This window comes from Grammomys surdaster, unplaced genomic scaffold, assembly GCF_004785775.1.
Source record: "Grammomys surdaster isolate TR1022 unplaced genomic scaffold, NIH_TR_1.0 126313, whole genome shotgun sequence".
NCBI lineage: Eukaryota > Metazoa > Chordata > Mammalia > Rodentia > Muridae > Grammomys > Grammomys surdaster.
In genome coordinates, this window is record NW_021621113.1 from 3,710,035 (window position 1) to 3,729,024 (window position 18,990).

Here is an 18,990-nt window from a genome sequence, read left to right on the forward strand (position 1 = left end):
AACTATCATGTGTAACAGAGGCTAATGAAATTGTTAAGAGATTTCAAACATTTCACAGGACAGTTGTCTGACTATAACATCTTTCTCTTGCCTCAGCTTTTCCAAAGACCCAATGCACTTGCTGTTCAGCAGTTGACAGCTGCCCAGCAGCAGCAGTATGCACTTGCAGCAGCCCACCAGCCTCACATCGGTAAGTCCTTTAAGCCCGTGTCTCTTTCTATTTAGGAGAGGTAGATGCTGGGAAAACTTATATCTAATATCTAATAACTAATATCAAAGTCTATCCTAACACTTGGGAGACAGAGTTTAGAGGATGCTGTGAGTTCCAGGCCAATCTGATCTGTACAATACATAATACATTTGGGGTGAGCCTGGATTATATAGTGATTCCTTGTGTCAAGGCAAGGGTGGATGGAATTCAGACAAATGCCTGGTACAGAATAAGCGGCCTCTTTCTTGTATCCAGTTATTTTTTGCCCCATATTTTATTTTTGATGCGCTAGACCTGAACTCAGAATACTTCTCTAGAATCTATCCACCCCCTTCAGGATTTAAATAATTTACTAGAGAAATGACTACTGATACTTCTTGGTAAGATTTCAGGCCACATTGCTGGGTGTGGTGATGCACACATCTCCAGAACTTGGGAGACAGAGGCAGGAGGACCTCTATGAGTTCAAAGCCAGCATGGTTTACATACAATATAGTGAGTTCCAAGCCAGCCAGGGCTACTTCCATACCTGTGTTTAGGTTGTTGCAGTCATGAATAGATGAATCAGCTTCTCAGCTTATTGAACAGCAGATAGTGCTTTTTTTCCTTTAAGATCCATCTTTTCTTCCTCTTCTTGGGATGAGTTTGGCAGGCATTTTACTCTTCACTTTGACCTTGGACCTCTAGTTTTAGATATCTGAGACAGGATCATGGTGTAGTCTCAGCTGACCTTAAACTCATGTCAGTTCTCCTGCCTCATCCTCCCAAGTATTGATATCACAGATGTGACTGCTATGCCTGGCAGCCCTCCCACACCTTCTTAAGGGTTCTTCAAAACAAAATACCCTGACTGTAACTAAGTGGGAGGAGTGATTTCTTTAATTCTTGCTTTAAAAGTAACAGAAATGAACAGAAAGGCCATGGCAGTACTGCATGTGGTATACAAGGAAGAAGGTTGTTGAATTCCACCCTAGTTGCAACAAAGACCCTGCCAGTGCTGTTCTCATGTAAATTGTCATTATTACCAAAACTGTTTTGAAACGTTTTTAATAAAGAGAATTCCTCATTTAATAAGAGTATTTGAAACAATTTTAATAGTAAAATTGTAAATTAATATGATTTCAAGACTTGGAGATGGCGCCGGGTGGTGGTGGTGCACACCTTTAATCCCAGCACTTGGGAGGCAGAGGCAGGCGGATTTCTGAGTTCGAGGCCAGCCTGGTCTACAGAGTGAGTTCCAGCCAGGGCTACACAGAGAAACCCTGCCTCGAAAAACCAAAAAAAAAAAAAAAAAAGACTTGGAGATGGAACTCAGTGTATACACAGTGGATTCAGTGTCTCCAGCAATACAAACAGTAAAATTAATTCCTAAGAGTCTGTCTAGCTGTATTTAAAACTGTAAAAGGGCCAGGTAAATGGATTCAGTGTCTCCAGCAATACAAACAGTAAAATTAATTCCTAAGAGTCTGTCTAGCTGTATTTAAAACTGTAACAGGGCCAGGTAAATCTTGGAGGTAGATGGATTGCCTAGCATTCAGGAGACTGGGGTTTGATCTTAGCAAGGAAGCAATACAAAAATGATATATAAATGATTTGTTGCAAACATTTCTTTCGTAAAGATGGGAGAGGTTGCCCAAAATGGTCTAAACTGGGCATTGTAGTCTTAGCACTTTGAAGACTGAGGCAGGAGGATTCAAGGGAAGTAAGTTCAAGGACAGAGTAAGATACATAGTGAGACTCCCACTTCATAGAGCCGACCAGGACTGGGGTGAAGCTTGGTAGGTAAGAATATTTGCTAGGCAAGCAAGAAGACCTGAGTTGAAATGTTCAGTACTCACCTGTTGGCAAGGATATCCTAGCTTTGGGGAGGAGCTTGCTGGCCTATCTGTGTGGCTAAAATGCCAAGCCTCATGTGCAGCAAGACAACTTGTCTTAAAAAAAAATAAGGTAGAAAGCCTTAGAACTATAGGTCTCAACCTTTGGGCTCCTATACCAGATATTTTCATTATGATTCAAAATAGTAGAAGAATTACAATTATGAAATAGCAATGAAATAATTTTATGGTTTGGAGTCAACACAACATGAGAAACCGAATTAAAGGTTTGTACGTAGCATTAGGAAGGTTGAGAACCACTGCCATAGAGGAAGACAACTATTGTCTTCCTCTATCCTCTCTGTGCATACACATAGAAACACACACACACACACACACACACACACACACACACACACACAATCACTATGACTTTATTGAGGTTATATTATCTTTGTGAAATTCCTCTTTACTTTCAGCCTGTTTTCTCTTCCCTTTTGTTCCCTTCATCTATAGCCTGGAATGCTAGCCAAACTAGAGAGGTGTGTAGTAGGGCTGCAGTTTGGTCGTTTGTTTTTACTGACAGGTATGTTTCCAGCAGGTTTAGCTCCCGCTGCGTTTGTCCCCAACCCATACATCATCAGCGCTGCTCCCCCAGGGACGGACCCCTACACAGCTGGATTGGCTGCAGCAGCGACACTCGGTGAGACATGTGCTGCATGAGGGATTTGCTCACCTGCTAGAAAAGTCCTTCGAAATGGGCATGCCTTCTTTCTACTCTGCCAAATCCATGTCTCCAATCAAGTGTCTCCTGATTTTAGTGCCAGTCTCTTGTCAGTCATAATTCTCTGCTTAGCTATTGTCCCGTTCTGCCTAGGAAAATAAGGTGGTCACTTATTCTGTCCCACAGTAGCTTGGGTCCACCGAATTGCTTTTTGATAGTACAGGGTAGTTGCTCAGCTTTTTCTGCTGGTTTCATAGGGAGCTCACTGCTTTCTTACCTTCATGACTTTGTGGCTTTCCCTTCCTCTGGTCCCCTAAATTGCATAGCTTTTGAGCATAAATCTTAACACTTCTCCCTTGGATTCCTCGTCTCCCTGCTCTGAAATGTGGCATGGTACTGTTACTGTCATTGTTATTGTTATGCTCATCATCAGAGCCTTAGGAGAAGATGATGGTTGGTCCTTGGGATTAGTACCACAGAGGAGCTCTAGTGTTGGAAGTTTGAAGATTGGCTGAGGCTGGTTCATTGTATATCATCCACTCTCTCTCCATGACTTGGGTGTGAAGCTGACCAATTCACCACGCTTTTTTCCTTGAATGGTCACGTTGGCTCACACCATACACTACAGCCAGCCCCATCTGACTTCAGGTTCCTTACTGCACGGACTTGGGCCTTTGTCTCTGGATATTAATCATGGTTTGTGCCTGGGATGATCTGACTGTAGTCTGGATTACCTGTTGTTTCTCTTGTTGACAACTGTCGGTTTTATTTGCTTGTGGATGGATCCACAATGGTCTTTTCCCTTCCCGAATTTTGATTTTTTTTTTCCTTTGACTCTGTAGCACAGTTGCTATCTCAGAGGGGCCATAAATGTTAAGTGGCTTCATTTCAATATGAGGACAAGGACAACAAATAACCTCTGAAACTTTTAGGATGCACACCCATTAAGTTACACTCGTTTCAACTTAGTTTCAATGTAAGATTTCAGTGACTGTTCTGCAGTCCATTTACCTCTGGTGTGGTTCTCAGTGATGATGTAGGTTTTCTCCAGAATTGCTTCCCTGATTTGGATGGCAGCCCTGTCAGTAGTATGACCTTGCCTGGCCACCACTGCTGTTTGCCACACCCAAGTGCTATGCACTGTCCTTAGTGCTGTTGTTCTGAGTTTTTCATCATTAGAACGATGAATGTATAGTTAATGAGATGATAGGTTGTTTGCACATTATCTAGACTACAGATGATTTAAATAGTCTGCCAAGTGACCAAGAGACATTACATACCCAAACCATGTTAAGAAGGATTTTGTTAACATGGAAATTGAACCAGGAGTTCTGTTTAGCCAATTTCAGTGAAGCACTCTGGGGAGTTTAATTTTGACCCCATGACCAAGGTCCAAGTAGTAGAAGTACCTGCTCAAGAATTTGAAGGCAAAGAGTAAGTATTTAGGGTGCTGTCTGTCCTTGCAGGTCACACCCATCTTCTCAAAATCCAAAGGGCCACACTGTTAACCTGGTCCACCTGCTATGTGAACAAGAAACCCAGGCACTAGGACAGTTTCCTTTAGTACCCTTTTCCCCTCCCCGCACCGCCTTGTGGCTTTCTTTACCTTACTAGTCTATGGCCACTTGTCAGATGAGTTTGGAGACTTGTCGTTTTCTTTAACGTGGAGAGCAGGCTCTTGACTTGTTTAGGTTCTGAAGTCAACAAGACACTTGAATCCATATCTTTACCGTAAGAAGATGGTCTGTATTTTAACACATTTCCTCAACAACACTGTGGGCATTCTTGGTCATGGTGAGCCATAGGCATCAAACAGCAACCACCTAGAAATACTGGAGCCTATTGTTAGGCAGTGATGCAGTCTGACTGGCCTGTGGTGTAGAACCTTGTGAGTGTATGCTGGTGTATTTTGGTTTAATGAGAAGCAGTTCTTGCCAGCACAGCTGTACTGTTGGGAACATCTTGGAGCATAAATGGAAGGCTGCCCACTGTCAGTCATGCTGCACGTGCTTAGCTTTGTGCTGTGACTGAGAAGGAAGGTGTGTTTCACCAGATTCCAGGAGCTCTTTGAACACTTTCTTACTTTGTCCTTCTTGGGTAAGTTTGTTAATTATGTAAAATACACTAAAACTATTTATTCTTAGAACCCTGTCACTGTCTTGAGGATGAAATCACATCTTTTTTGTTTTTTTGGTACCAACTTCAGCATAGAATTTTGACCTAGACTTTGGCCCCCCTGGCTACTCTGAGTCACCTTATTATGTTCAGATTTGCTGCTTTGCCTTATGTGGCGGACTTTGGAGCTGTCACTTATCAACAAAGAAGGTGAACAGTTGGCTTGGAGCAGAGTGTTGAGTTTCTGTGTGAGTCAGGGTTAAGGTGCATTGTGCTTTTGTCAATAGCAGTTGGCTTGAAATGTGAGACTTGATATAACAGTATATGAGTGTGTGGTTGTAGTGAATAACTTTTGTGACTTTAAACATGGAAAAAATTAGTCAAATTGTATGTGGAGGTCTGGTTATGAGAAGGGTCATAGATTGCATCTGGGGTTAGTGATGCAGAGTCTTGGTAGGCTCAGCTAGTCCTCAGGTGACTGGTGAAGGCAGAACACAGATGGAATTTGTTCTTTTCCTTTCTGTTTAAGCTCATGCACCTTCTGTGTGTTTCTCTTTCACCGCAAAGTTTGTCTGATGTCTGTCATGCATCTTTTCTCTCATGGGGTAAACATTACTTCGTCTGAGTATGCTGGTTCACGCCTATAATCCAGCACTCAGGAGGCTAAGGAAGGGTTCTAGTTTGAAGCCAGACTGGGCTACATAGCACCACCTTGTCTGACAAACAGATCTATGTCTCAGCGGCTTCTCCTGTTTCTAAGTCCCATTTCTTGAGTTCCCCTCCCAGCCTCTTTTCAGTAGCTTTATCACCTTACCCATGCGTGTCTGCCTGTAGTGCAACCTGGCTTCAGAAGACCCTGCCACGAGGATCGAATACCATCAGTCTTAGGCCCTCCCTCCTCTCTCGTTAATACTAGCTAGCATAAATCTTCGTGTTCTTTAATATTTTTTGGATCTCACCATTCAAGATCTGGATTCTAAGATCATGTTTTTTAAACTTCTCTTACCTTTCTCTGGTTCCTTTTAGGCCCAGCTGTGGTTCCTCACCAGTATTATGGAGTCACACCATGGGGTGTCTATCCTGCCAGTCTTTTCCAGCAGCAAGCTGCTGCAGCTGCAGCAGCCACAAACTCTGCTACTCAGCAGAGTGCTCCTCAGGCCCAGCAGGGACAGCAGCAGGTAAAGTCGCTCTGTGAGGGTGGGCGGTGTGTGGTGTGTCCCACTGACAGACCAGTGAGTGCCTGTGAGTGCATCTGTGTGCAAGTGACTCACAGCTGATATTGATGGCTTCATAAAACACGGGGTGCCTCTGTGTGTGTGCGTGCGTGTGTCTGTCACAGCTGATGTTGCTCTTCGTCACAAAATGCTGAGTGCCTTTGTGCGCATGTCCACATGTCTGCTCCCGTGCTCACTCAGTTGACTATTAGTGTTGTGGAGTGTTACACGGGCCAGAGATTATTAGCCTCTGCTGTCATTCTTCAGGAGCCAACCACCTTGTTTGTTGAGACAAGTATCTCTCACCCATACCTGGCACTCACCAATTAGGCTGGACTATCCAGCCAGTGAGCCAGGAATCCTCTGTCTCTTCTTCTCTTGACACTGGGATGATAAGTCCATGACCATTATGTCAGTGCTGGGCTTTGAGTTCTGGTTCACATGCTTGGGCAGCAAACTTAATGACTTTTGTCAAAAATGCGCCCCCCTCTTTTTTTTTTTTTTTTTTTTTTTTTTGAGACAAGGTCTCACTGTGTAGCACTAGATTATCTTGGAACTCACTGTGTAGACCAGGCCGTTTTCTGAACTCAGAGATCTGTCTGCCCCTGCTTCCTGAGTGCTGGGATTAAAGGTGTGAATCACCATGCCCTGCAAGAATGTCAGGGGAGGGTTACAGGACAGCTAGGGCTACACAGAAACTGTCACACGCACCCACAATTAAGAGGGCTTAGGTTCTAAAGGGTAGAGTTTATGATGGCTGAGGGGAAGGTAGTAGTAACAGCTAAGAGAGAGGGCAGGGAGAAAAAGTGTTAGTCCACATCTCATACCACAAGTGGGAACCAAAGAGCATACTGGGAAACTCCAAGCTCACTCTTACTGGCCTACTTCTCCAACAAGGCCACACCTCTTAATTATTCTCAAACATATTTTTGCCACCTGGAGACAAAGTAGTCAGACATGAACCTTTGGGGCCCATTTTCACTTAAAGCTCCATACAAGATTAAAAAAGAAAAAGAAAATGTTGTAGTTAAGAATTTTGTGCTTTGGTTTGGGAGTTTGCTTAGTTGGTATTAGCTCAGTGTTTTCCTAGCACGTATAAAGCCATGGGTTCCATCCCTAGCACCATGTACAACTGAGCATGGTGGCATGCCTAGTGGAGGTAGGGTGATAAATAGTTCAGAATTTCCCTGAGTTACACACTGAGTTTGGAGGTGGCTGTGTAGCATGTACAGATACTTCTACACTCGGTTCTGAGACTGCCCCATCTGGGCTGATCCTCCTAGTCCTTTGTAGTCTTTTGTCACCTACGTGACAGAACTCTGACATTGCACTGTGTTTCCTTCCTTCAATTTATTTACTTTTATTATATGTACAAGAGTGTTATGCCTCCATGTATGTATGCACATGTGTCCCCTGGTATCTGCAAGGCCAGAAGAGGGCATTGGCTCTGCTGGAACTGGAGTTGCAGGCAATTGTGAGCCTCCGTGTGGGTGCTGAGAACACAACCTGGGTCCTTAATTAAGAGTTCTTACTGTTAAGCTAAGCTATCTCTCCAGCCCTGTTACTATATCTTCCTTATTGACTAGAGTGCACATAGTTTGCCAGTCTTCTTTATAGTTCTTATTGTCTGAACTATTTGATTAAAGAGCAATGCTATATTCCAGTTTTTCTCTTTTGTTTCTCTGTCTGTCTTCGCCCCCATGCCTCTCTGTCTCTGTCTCCCCCACCCACCCACCCCCCTCTCTAAGACAAGGTTTCTCTGTTTACGTCTGCCTCACTCATGCTGGGATTAAAGCTATGTGCCACCACCGTCTGGCATAATCTACTTTTTCTAAAGGTTGTACTTACAACAAAGTATACTAAAATGGACTTTTACCATATGATGGGATGAATTGAATTTTTACCCTAGTAGTCATTCCATGTGATGAAACCATTATAATAAACATTTTATTCCTGGCAGTGGTGGCTCATACCTTTAATCTCAGGACAGAGCAGGTGGATCTCTGAGTTTGAGGTCTACAGAGTGAGTTCCAGAACAGCCAGGGCTACGCAGAAAAAACCTACTTTGGTTGGAAAAACCAAAAAGGAAAAAAGGCACCATTTTATTTTTGCTCTCCTTTAAAATACTGACTCTAGTAGAGCATGTGGTGTGTCCTCTGTAACTCCTGTGAGACAGCATTTCTGTTTCTTATTCCTAGGTTCTTCGTGGAGGAGCTAGCCAGCGTCCTTTGACTCCAAATCAGAACCAGCAGGGACAACAAGCAGATCCCCTTGTAGCAGCGGCAGCAGTGAACTCTGCACTCGCCTTTGGACAAGGATTGGCTGCAGGCATGCCAGGTAAGATTTGCACTGATGTTCCTAATAATTTTGTGGGGTCAAAAAGTATGAATTGAGGGAGTGTTTTTGGCTTAGGACTGCGGACTGGCAGGGATGATCCCTACTTGCCCTCACTTAGACCAGAGGTCTCTGACGAGAGCTGTGTTCTGAGCCAGCCGTTGGTTGTGGTCATCTGAACACATGACGGAAATGTGTGTCTGTATATGTGAGAAGGTGAGCTTCGCTTTGTTGGTCTCTTTTGCCTCAGGACTTAAAGTGGACAGAGGGAACATCCTGTTTTCACAGTAGTCTTTGGTTTTGGTCAGCATTCAACCTGTGTGTTTGAGTAGCTTGACTAAGCAAAAGAATCCTTCTGTTCTCTTAATAGTTTGTATTTGTAGGATTTCTCAGTGCCATTTGGTTCCCACTGAGTTGTAAATGAATTCATGTGTCACCACTGTCTGTTGGTCTTTTCACTGCCTTGTTGTTGGACATAGATTGATGTCATGTACTTAATTGAAACTGGTCCTTAATTTTATGACACTTTCCTGTCTGAATATAGCCATTTATAAACTGAGAAGCCTCAACTTGCCTTGTGTATTTTGTTACTTAATCTCTGTGTTAGGTGTCCTATGCGTGTGCACACAATTCTTATTAAGACCTGGAGATTCTTAGTCGCAGTGAATACTTTTGTCAGTTGAACCTAGTCTGGCTCTTCTCACTGTCGTGTGGGTACTTATCCTGGTTTACTGTGTGTTTTGCAAATACTGTGGTGGTTGTACTCATGCTTCTGTTCCTTGTGTAGTAAAGAAAACAATAAATTGGTCTTGACTAGCACTTTAATGGAACGGTATTCCCTGTCCTAAATTGACCAGCAGAAGACAGTATTCCTGTCCCTTAAGTGCTGTGAGACCCTTCTTTAATTTTTCCCAAGGCCTTTTGTAGAGCTGATAATGAATGCTCAGAGATATGAGGAATTTCAGCTGTGTAAGTGACAGAGTCAGGTTGTATATCCAGGTCCCTGTAATCCCAAAGCTGGATTTGTCTCTATTTATAATATGTTGGTACCCAATATATATTTTCCTTGTATAATTCAGAAGTTTCTTTGATTATTGTGGGTTGCACGACTCATGTGTGTGACTCAGAGTGGTTAGTACTGAATTTTGTTTATACCATAAACTATGCATTCAATGCCCAGTAGGAGACTGGTATCTGTCTTACTTTTCTATTCCTGAAATAAGGCACCATGACTAAAGCAATTTACAGAATAGTGAGTTTATTTGGGGCTTACAGTTTCAGGGTGTTAGAATCCATCCAAGTCCTACTGGCAGAGAACATGACAGCAGGCTTGGTGCTGGAATAGTAGCTGAGCGAGCGCTTCTGTCTTGATCCATAAGCCTGAGGCAGAGAGAGCTAAGTGGGATTGGTGTGAGCTTCTGAATCCCAAAGTCAGCTTCCTGTGATACCACCACGGAGGCCAAACTTGTAAGTATTCAAATATACTAGCCTATAGAGACCATTCTTATCCAGCCCACACCACAGCTAAGAGCTCCCGTGGACTGTAGTAACTGGAATGCTCATCAGTAGGCTCAGTAGTCAAGCACTGCAGCACCTATACTGATGCGACTGACCACTGACGGGCAGGTGGCGTTTGTAGGGAGGAGTACTGTTAAATTTCATCATGTCACTTAGAATGGCCATGTGGTTTAATACCCACAAAATCATTTGTTTGAGGAATTTCCACCTAATATGTTGCATAGTGGATAAAACCTTGGAAGTGGAGACTAACCCACATGGTTTCTACTTGTGTGCTGCTTACTCTCCCCAGGTTATCCAGTCTTGGCACCTGCTGCTTACTATGACCAAACTGGTGCCCTTGTGGTGAATGCAGGGGCAAGAAATGGCCTCGGAGCTCCAGTTCGGCTTGTTGCTCCAGCCCCAGTCATCATTAGCTCCTCAGCTGCACAAGCAGGTGAGCTTCATTTTGGAGGACGCTAGTGAGGGAGCTAAAGGGGAAGGAAGGGTGGCTGACAGTGGAGTCTTCAGACAGGCTCTAATGGTCCTTAATTAGGAAATCTATTTTTTTTTTAACCCTGTAATATTTCAAAGAGAATCAGAAGCTACAGGACAGTTAGGTAGATTCAGATTCTGTTGGTGATTGTGTGGCACCTGGTTAGATGCACAGGAAATGGCACAGCAGGCAGCATTCAAAGGCTAACATATTTTTGTTTTCCTAGCCTCCCTCTGGGTTGGGGAGGGTTGCTTTGGTATAGGGCCGGAGTAAAACTATGGGGACCCTAGAGGACAGCCATAGCAGTGCATCCATTGGTGGTGCAGAGAATTTGTCTTCTTCTTTTTTTTTTGGTTTTTCGAGACAGGGTTTCTCTGTGTAGTTCTGGCTGTCCTGGAACTCACTCTGTAGACCAGGCTGGCCTTGAACTCAGAAATCCGCCTGCCTCTGCCTCCCAAATGCTGGGATTAAAGGCGTGCACCACCACCACCCGGCGAGAATTTGTCTTCTTAAGCTCTTTTCATGAGGGTTGTTTTTTTGTTTTTTTGGTTTTTTGTTAAATATGAGAATCAGCACACACTTCTGATTCCAGTTCTTGGGAGGCAGAGGCAGGTGGATCTCTTGAGTTCATATTCCATACCAGTCAGGGTTACATAATGCAATCCTGTCCCTAAATACATGGATGCGTGAGTGGTGGATGAGAGTAGAGGGCTACTCTGCATGTTTAAGAAGAGGTTAGTGTAGGACTGAAGGACTTAGATATATGGACAAAAGAGTTTTGTGAAGAAACATCTCATGTGAGAGTAGGTGTAGAATTTGGGATTTTTAGGAAGTTGTTGTATTTAATGGATCTATATAATGCTTGAGCCACTTTTAAACTGGAGCCACTTTAAATCTGCTTCCAGCATAGAGAGCTTGTTGCGTGGAATTTTTACTTCAAGTCCATAATAGAAATAGATAGTAAAAGCTTCAGATGAAGGCATCAAAGTGGATTTGTACAGTTCTTTATAAAGTCTTTGTTCCTTGAAAAGATAATGTAGCATTAAAAGTATTTTTTTTTTTTTAAAGCGGATATAGTACAATCTGGGTATGTGGCTAGCACCTTTGTCAGCCTAATGCTGTGCTTTCTTCCTCACAGCTGTGGCAGCTGCTGCAGCTTCAGCAAATGGAGCAGCCGGTGGTCTTGCTGGAACTACAAATGGACCATTTCGACCTTTGGGCACCCAGCAGCCCCAGCCCCAGCCTCAGCAGCAGCCCAGTAACAATCTGGCTTCCAGCTCTTTCTATGGCAACAACTCTCTGAGCAGTAACTCCCAGAGCAGCTCCCTCTTCTCTCAGGGCTCTGCCCAGCCTGCCAACACGTCCTTGGGATTCGGAAGTAGCAGTTCCCTTGGTGCCACCCTGGGATCGGCCCTTGGAGGGTTTGGAACAGCAGGTACAAGTTAGGTTGAGAGGCTGTTAAAACAAATTTGAAAGATTTGTAATCTTTCTGGAACCCTGACAGTGCATGACATCCTGCACAGATATCACAGGCAGATGTGGACCAAGTCCCTGGCAGTCTAGCCAGCCCACCTAACCTTTGAGATGTTGGATTATAGAAATCAAGTTATGCAGCCAGGGCCTCTTTTGGGTCCATATTTCTGTTGCTACTTACTTAGGTTCACTTTGTCAGTTTGTTTCAGGTGTTGAAAACTAAAAAGAGGTTCTTCAGGCATTAGGGAGCTTGTGGAAGGGACTCTAGCAATGTAGATGTTAGGCTGAGGAAGAAGGAATCACAGAAGGTTGCACCCTGGGCGCTCCACATTCTGACCTGTGCCTGGGGCTTGGCTTGAACATCTTAAACAGACATTTTATCCAGTGTTTTGAACAGCGGTAAGGGAGATGCTGTGGAACATTGGGAGGAAGGATGCTAGACCAAAATATTTGTTTTTGATGGGAGAAGTACGCAAGAATGTAGTCTGTGGACAATGGGATACTCGGAGTGGTTATCAACAGTGTGATTTCAGAACAGAATGGCATGTCTGAGAGAAGGTGTACTAAATCAGAGTTTTAGGCTAGCAGTAGCTCCCAAAGATGACAGGCCTGCATTAGAAAGTTCCGTGGAGCGGCCAGTGCCCCGATTACACATCTTCCCCCCCCCCCCCCCCCCCCCCCCACCCCTCAACCCCCCATTCCGTTTTTCTGCTAGAACCTTTCAGCTGATGGAAGGCATTCCTTGTAGGTCATTTCCTTTCACTTTCCCCTAGCTCATTTGGCCATCAGGGCTTTTTAACCTGTCCCCATCCCATTCTGTCTGTGACACTAAAGGAAGGTAAACTTGCCATATTTGTGTGATGGCTTGAACAGCTCTGTTACCCAAGCCATGTCCTCTTTATGACTTAGCTGTCCCTAGAACTGCTACCTTAACAGTTAGGCTGTCTCTGCTGACACATTTGCGGTGGTAAGGAGTCTGGATCAAAGTGTTAGGAACAGGCCACTGGGCTTGTTCTTCAAAGAACAGGCCTGTTCTTATCTGCATTGTTTTAATTCCATTTTAGTTGCAAACTCCAACACTGGCAGTGGCTCCCGCCGTGACTCCCTGACTGGCAGCAGTGACCTTTATAAGAGGACATCGAGCAGCTTGGCCCCCATTGGACACAGTTTTTATAACAGCCTTAGCTTTTCCTCCTCTCCTGGACCCGTGGGCATGCCTCTCCCTAGTCAGGGACCAGGACATTCACAGACACCACCTCCTTCCCTCTCTTCACATGGATCCTCTTCAAGCTTAAACCTGGGTAAGAACCATTACTCTAACACCACCTTGAACGCTAGAAATCTCTTGCCACTGATGACATTTCAAGTACTTTGCATAAGCAAAGGACAGTCCCTTTATCCTAGAAGTGTCCTGGTGTTCTGTGCCTTTGATAAATTCCTCAAGTTGCTCAGGTTGTACCTGTAGCTTCATAGCAGTTGGGGATTGCCTAGCATCTGGATACACCCTGTGTATTCACTCCATCCTCAGTGTGAACATCTACTCTTGGGCAAACACAGTAAAAGTCATTGCAGGGAGGCAGAAGGACACAGAGGAAGAATAGTTACTGGCATAGCTCCTGTGATGACAGCACTCTGAACATATTGCTAAGTTTCTTTGTAGGTCTCCCCCTCCCCTTGTATAAAAGTTAGTAGCTTCACAAAGCATTTTATTGAATTTTTTTTTGCCAGATTTTAAAGTATTAATAAATACTTTTAAAAAATCCAAATCTATATAGTCTGTTAATAACTAGACAAAGGTTCCAAACAGCAGGCTTTAAGAATAATAGGAAAATTAACAGTTACAGCACTGGGCAGGGGTACAGAGTTCTTATCTAGAAACAAGGTGTGCCTCTCCCTCTCCCTCTTGTTGTCTCAGGTGTGGATTTCAAGGTACTGATTTACTTCCCAGATGGGGAAAGTTGAATTAGAGAAGTGGAGAGCACATTTTATGAGCAAATGTCGAGGTGAGAGTGTTGTTATTTTTGTGGTGGTGGCTTTAAATGAGAGGAAGAATGCGCTTGCTAGAAGACTCTGCCATCGCCTTACATGTTCAAATGTGGCTTCAGGGACTTGGCAGTGACACTGAATAAAAGCAAATAGCATGATCTCATTTGGAAAGACATGCAAACCAAGAAAAGTTTGATAAAGTCTACAATAAATAGTTATTTTAGAACAGAGTTTGAAGGCAAGTGATACATGCAGTGTGTGTGCATGGACATGTGTGTGCATGCACACATGTGTTTTCCGAAGTGGAGAAAACTTGGAAGGACGTTCTTACTGGCTGTCCACAATGGATAGATGAGTGGGTGGGGTATGTTGTGAGCAATATTTTCTATTATTAGAAAGCCTGGCTGCAGTGTAGGCTCAAGAGGGCGATAGGCTCAGAGGAGGACTGAATAGCCACTGACTGTCCTGTGATACCCTCCTCACTTTAAGACTCTTACTTTCTGCGTCTGATTTGAACAAAATTTTTTAAAATTCTAAATCATGGATTTCCAATGTATAACCTCTTTATATGATATATTCAGTATATCTTTTGAGCCAGCACATTGTACCAAAATGTATAAAGTTTTGCTGAGTTGCTTGTGTTGTGTTATTGTTGTTGGCTTATTTTGTCATTGTTTTGATTTTTAAAAAAAATTTTTTTTTAATGTTTGAGTATTTTACCTGCTTGTATGCTTGTGCACCATACATGTTTCTGGTGTCCAAAGAGGCTGAATGAGGTGAACAGATCCCCTGCAGCTGGAGGTAGGGATGGTTGTGAACCACTGTGTGGGTTCTGGTAATCCATCCTGGAGCCTCTGCAAGAGTAGCCTGTGTTCTTTTATCTGCAGAGTCATCTCCAGCCTAGCTATCTCCTAATTAAACTAGTTACAAAAAATACATAGTGGCCAGGCGGAGCCTGTGTCCTAGAGTTTAACTCTTGCACTCCTTGCAGTGGCTCTGGGTTTGCACTAGATCTGAAAGTGCTGGTGCAGGAGGCCTTTCTTTGAGTCTGTGTGCAGTCTCTGTGAGACCCCGTAGTCACCATGCATTAGAGGATTCTAAGAAAGCAATTGATCTGCTTAATACTTAATACTATGTGCCTAAGAGCCCTCAGTGACTTTTCATTGCCGTTTGTTTCAATTCAACAATTAAAGATTCAAAGTTTTATTGGCTGTAAGTTGTGTAGCTGTCAAGGTAAATCTTGTATAATGTTCACAATCTCTCATACCCATCTGCACTTCAATCTCAACTGCAGTTAATAATGATGTATTTAATTTGCATTTTATTTTCTCTATATTTGTCTATGATACATTATATGCCAGTAGGTAGTTCCTTCTTATTGAACAATTCTGTGAGCTTATCTTATTTATTACCTTTTGTCTGTCCACTCATATCTCATGGGCATTTGTTTCTGCTTGGACTGTTACTTGTACGACAGCTGTGAATTCCCTTAACCACCAAGTTTTGGTTTTTCGAGACAGGGTTTCTCTGTGTAGCCCTGGCTGTCCTGGAACTCCCTCTGTAGACCAGGCTGGGCTTGGAAGCAGAGATTTGCCCATCTCTGCCACCTGAATGCTGGGATTAAAGGCATGTGCCTCTACTGCCTGACATTCAGCTATGAACATTTTAATGCAAGTGTTTCTGTAGGTGGGTGTACTTGTGTGTTAGCTTTATGATCTACCTTTATTTTTGTTGAGCTAGGGTCTGGTTCTGTAGTCCTGCCTGGCCTGGAACTCACAGATCTGCCTGCCTCTGGTTGAGATAGCTCTTTGAGTGGACAAGGAATGCTTTTGTTTTTCATTTCATTCCTAACTTGGTGATTGAGAGCATTCTGGGAGAGGGTTGAGACAAAGTATTATCTATAATCTAGGCTGCTTTCAAACTGTGTAATCCTCCTGCTCCATCCTCCCAGGCACTAGTTTTGTATGCCTGGTCTAGAGCTTTGTTTCATGTGCTTTTTATAGCCTTTAGTTATCTTTGAAATTTCTCATGTGGTTTGCTCATTTAAAACTTTGGGTTACTTGAGTTATAAGAAAGAGATCTTTGTGTTCTCATCTTTTGCTTCTTCTATTTTAAAATCGGTGTCTTTAAAGTGTATCAGGTTTTAATTTTGATGACGTTCACTTCATTGAATTTTTGGTTATTAGGGAATATTTTCCTGTCTTCTAAACATTTTACTTTTCCTACTGTTTTTTTTTTTTTATGTTGTTACTTTTTCTTTTAAGATACATTTTTGTAACTATAAAGAGTGTGTGCGTGTGTGCGTGTGTGCGTGCGTGCGTGTGTGTGTGTGTGTGTGTGTGTGTGTGTGTATGTGTGTGTTTGTGCATCTGTGCATTTGAATGCAGGCACCTTCAGAGTCCATAGTCTTTGGATCTGTGGAGCTCTAGTTGTGAGCTACATGCTGGGAACCAAACTTGTCCTCTGGAAGAGTAGTAGCAAGTACTTTATTCCAAAATTTTATTGTTTTAACTTCTAAACTTATGTATTCATTTTGAACTAATGTTTTCATCTTGTGGATTAGGATTCATCTTGACACGTGGCTGTCTAGTTTGTTCCTGCACTTTTTTTTTCTAGCAAAGTTTTGTAGTTTTCAATGTGTGGTTTATGTGCTACTGTGAGTGGGATTACATTCTAGTTTAGGGTTGTTCATTTTGTTACTGAAATACTACTGAGTTTTGTATACTGATTTTGTATATGCTTGGCTCAGGGAGTGGCACTATTTAGAAGGTGTGGCCCTCTTGGAGTAGGTGTGTCACTGTGAGTTTGGTCTTTAAGACCCTCATCTTAGCTGTCCGGAACTCAGTCTTCTGCTAGTAGCCTCCAGATGAAGATGTAGAACTCTCAGTTCCTCCTGCATCATGCCTGCCTGGATGCTGCCATACTCCTGCATGGATGATAATGGACTGAACCTCTGAACCTGTAAGCCAGCCCCAATTAAATGTTGTCCTTTATAAGGCTTGCCTTGGTCATGGTGTCTATTCACAACAGTAAAACCCTAACTAAGACAGTGATCTTATCCAGAAAACTCATTTTGTTTATTCTAGTGGTCTTAGGTAAATTTCCTAGGATTTCTATATAACAGAACAGAGAGGAGTATATATTTTGGCTGTATCCGATTCCTGGGGATAGTGTTTGTTCATTTGCCCTCAAGTTTGTTGACAGTTGGTTATTGTGGTGGACTTTAATGAGGATAAGAAAGCTTCCCACTATCACAAGTTGAGGTGTTTTTGTTTGTTTTTTTGTGGATGGGTTTTGATATTGTCAAGTACTTTCTCTCTTTGTTGATCATGGTAGGACTCAATTTTGTGAAGATTTTGTTGAGTTATACACCTGTATTAGTGAAATGTAGGTATTGTTCTTTTGAGTAATGTTTTGTATTACATGCCTGTTGTCAGTTGACAACAGTGTCCAATATTGACCTATTGTAAGTATCCCAGTCTTCGTAGTTTCTGGAAGTTGTGTAGTACAGGTGTTATTCCTCCTTATTCACTTGCAAATTCACCAGTAAAAAATCTGTAAGGTTTTTAATTACTTTCTTTTATGTCTGGAGTTTTATGCATGGCTTTAGGTTTTTATCTGTCATCCCCTCCTTCCTTTCCTATTCCTCCTTTGGTTTTCAAGACAGGGTTTCTCTGTGTAGCTCTGGCTATATTGATAAGGCCAGCCTTGAACTCAGAGATCCACCTGTCTTTGGCTCCCAAGCGCTGGATGAAAGGTATGCTTTAATTCACCACCACGTGTTGCCATTATTACCCTTGGGCTTGGTTTTTTTTTTTTTTTTTTTTTTTTTTTTTCTGAGATAGGGTCTTACTCTGGCTTTCCTGGAACTCACTGTGTAGACTAGGCTTGGATGTGACACTGCCAACTAGCAGATTTTGTGTTTCTTAAGTCAGGTTCAGTAATGGTGATTAGACTCTCCAGATTTGTTCATTTCATCTTCATTGATAATACAGTTAGGGCTGGTTCCGTAGCTCAGCTGGTACAACTAACTCTTGCCATGTCAGCCTGGTGACCTCTGTTGGTTGCCCAGGACCCACATGAAAGTGATGATACTAACTCAAGGGAGTGGTCTTTAGACCTCCACTGGCACCACCCTTCCTCCAGTCCCTTCTTCACACTGTACATGTGCGTGCGTACATACATACATACATACATATGTACATTGTATGCAGACACATGCACAAGCCTGGGAAAGACATACAGAATGTGAGTCTAAGCAAGTATTTCTTCCGTAGTCCAGCTATTTTCATAGGGCTCCTCTGCAGTGTACGTGTGGGTTAGATGGAGCCCTGGATGCACACTTATGTTTAAAGGAGCTCTCTCAGGAAAGGTGTTAGGGCTGATGCCCGCTCTGTTGTGGCTGTTTCAGAAGTCTGGTGTTAGTTCTGTTTGCCCTGCTTACCCACGCATCTGTTCTGTCACCATCATGTTCCTGTTTCCTGGTTTGTTTCTCTCCATGCATATGGTTTTCTGCAGTTCCTAGGTTGTGCCTTAGAAAACTCTTGAGAATCAGAAGTTGCTGAGAGAATTTGCTTGGCTTGTACACAGTCTGCAACCCTCAGGCTTCTTGAACTCGGGTGAGTTGTGCCTGTTCCCGCCTCCACACTCTAGTCCTCTTGACTCCATTCAAGATGAAAAGGCTCTACTGCCTACCATTTAGTGGTTTTGTTTTCTTGTTGAGACAGGGTGTTTCTTTGAAGACCAGGTTGGCTTCAGACTCAGAGATCTACGTGCCTCTGCCTGAGCCTTACTAGGGCTACAGGGATTGAGAGCCACAGTTGGAGACCATTTACTTTTTCTTAGCACATAGAAAGCAGTCTTTTTCTGCCTGAACTTTATCCAGGTTGGACAAAAGCAACACAGAAGCAGGAGTCTCTCCCTGGGCCCTGTCATCTATGAACCTCACTGCCTGGACACATTGTAATGTACTAAGTTTTCTTTAATTTAGGACTACTGAAACGTGTTACGGCATCAGTGAACACTGCAGCATCTATTAAATATTGGAGGTCAGCATGTAGCAAGTGGTTGAGTTTTTACCTAGCATGAATGTCCAAGCTTCAGTCCTCACCACAGGAGGGAGGGGG

General features: G+C 43.1%; 1 protein-coding gene and 1 non-coding gene across 2 annotated transcripts in view; both read left to right on the top strand.

Moving 5' to 3' along the window:
* The window catches only part of Pum1 (pumilio RNA binding family member 1), a 110,246-nt gene that overhangs the window by 79,296 nt on the left and 11,960 nt on the right, over positions 1-18,990 (top strand). Inside the window, exons 8-14 of the mRNA XM_028760007.1 lie at positions 97-190; positions 2,627-2,728; positions 5,891-6,042; positions 8,277-8,415; positions 10,223-10,366; positions 11,544-11,840; positions 12,943-13,179. Of these exons, the coding sequence (XP_028615840.1) occupies positions 97-190; positions 2,627-2,728; positions 5,891-6,042; positions 8,277-8,415; positions 10,223-10,366; positions 11,544-11,840; positions 12,943-13,179 (1,165 nt within the window). The remainder of the gene's footprint in view (positions 1-96; positions 191-2,626; positions 2,729-5,890; positions 6,043-8,276; positions 8,416-10,222; positions 10,367-11,543; positions 11,841-12,942; positions 13,180-18,990) is intronic.
* Positions 8,499-8,571, top strand: LOC114614382. The gene has a single exon (XR_003710304.1). It is a non-coding gene; the product is annotated as a small nucleolar RNA SNORD103/SNORD85 (small nucleolar RNA).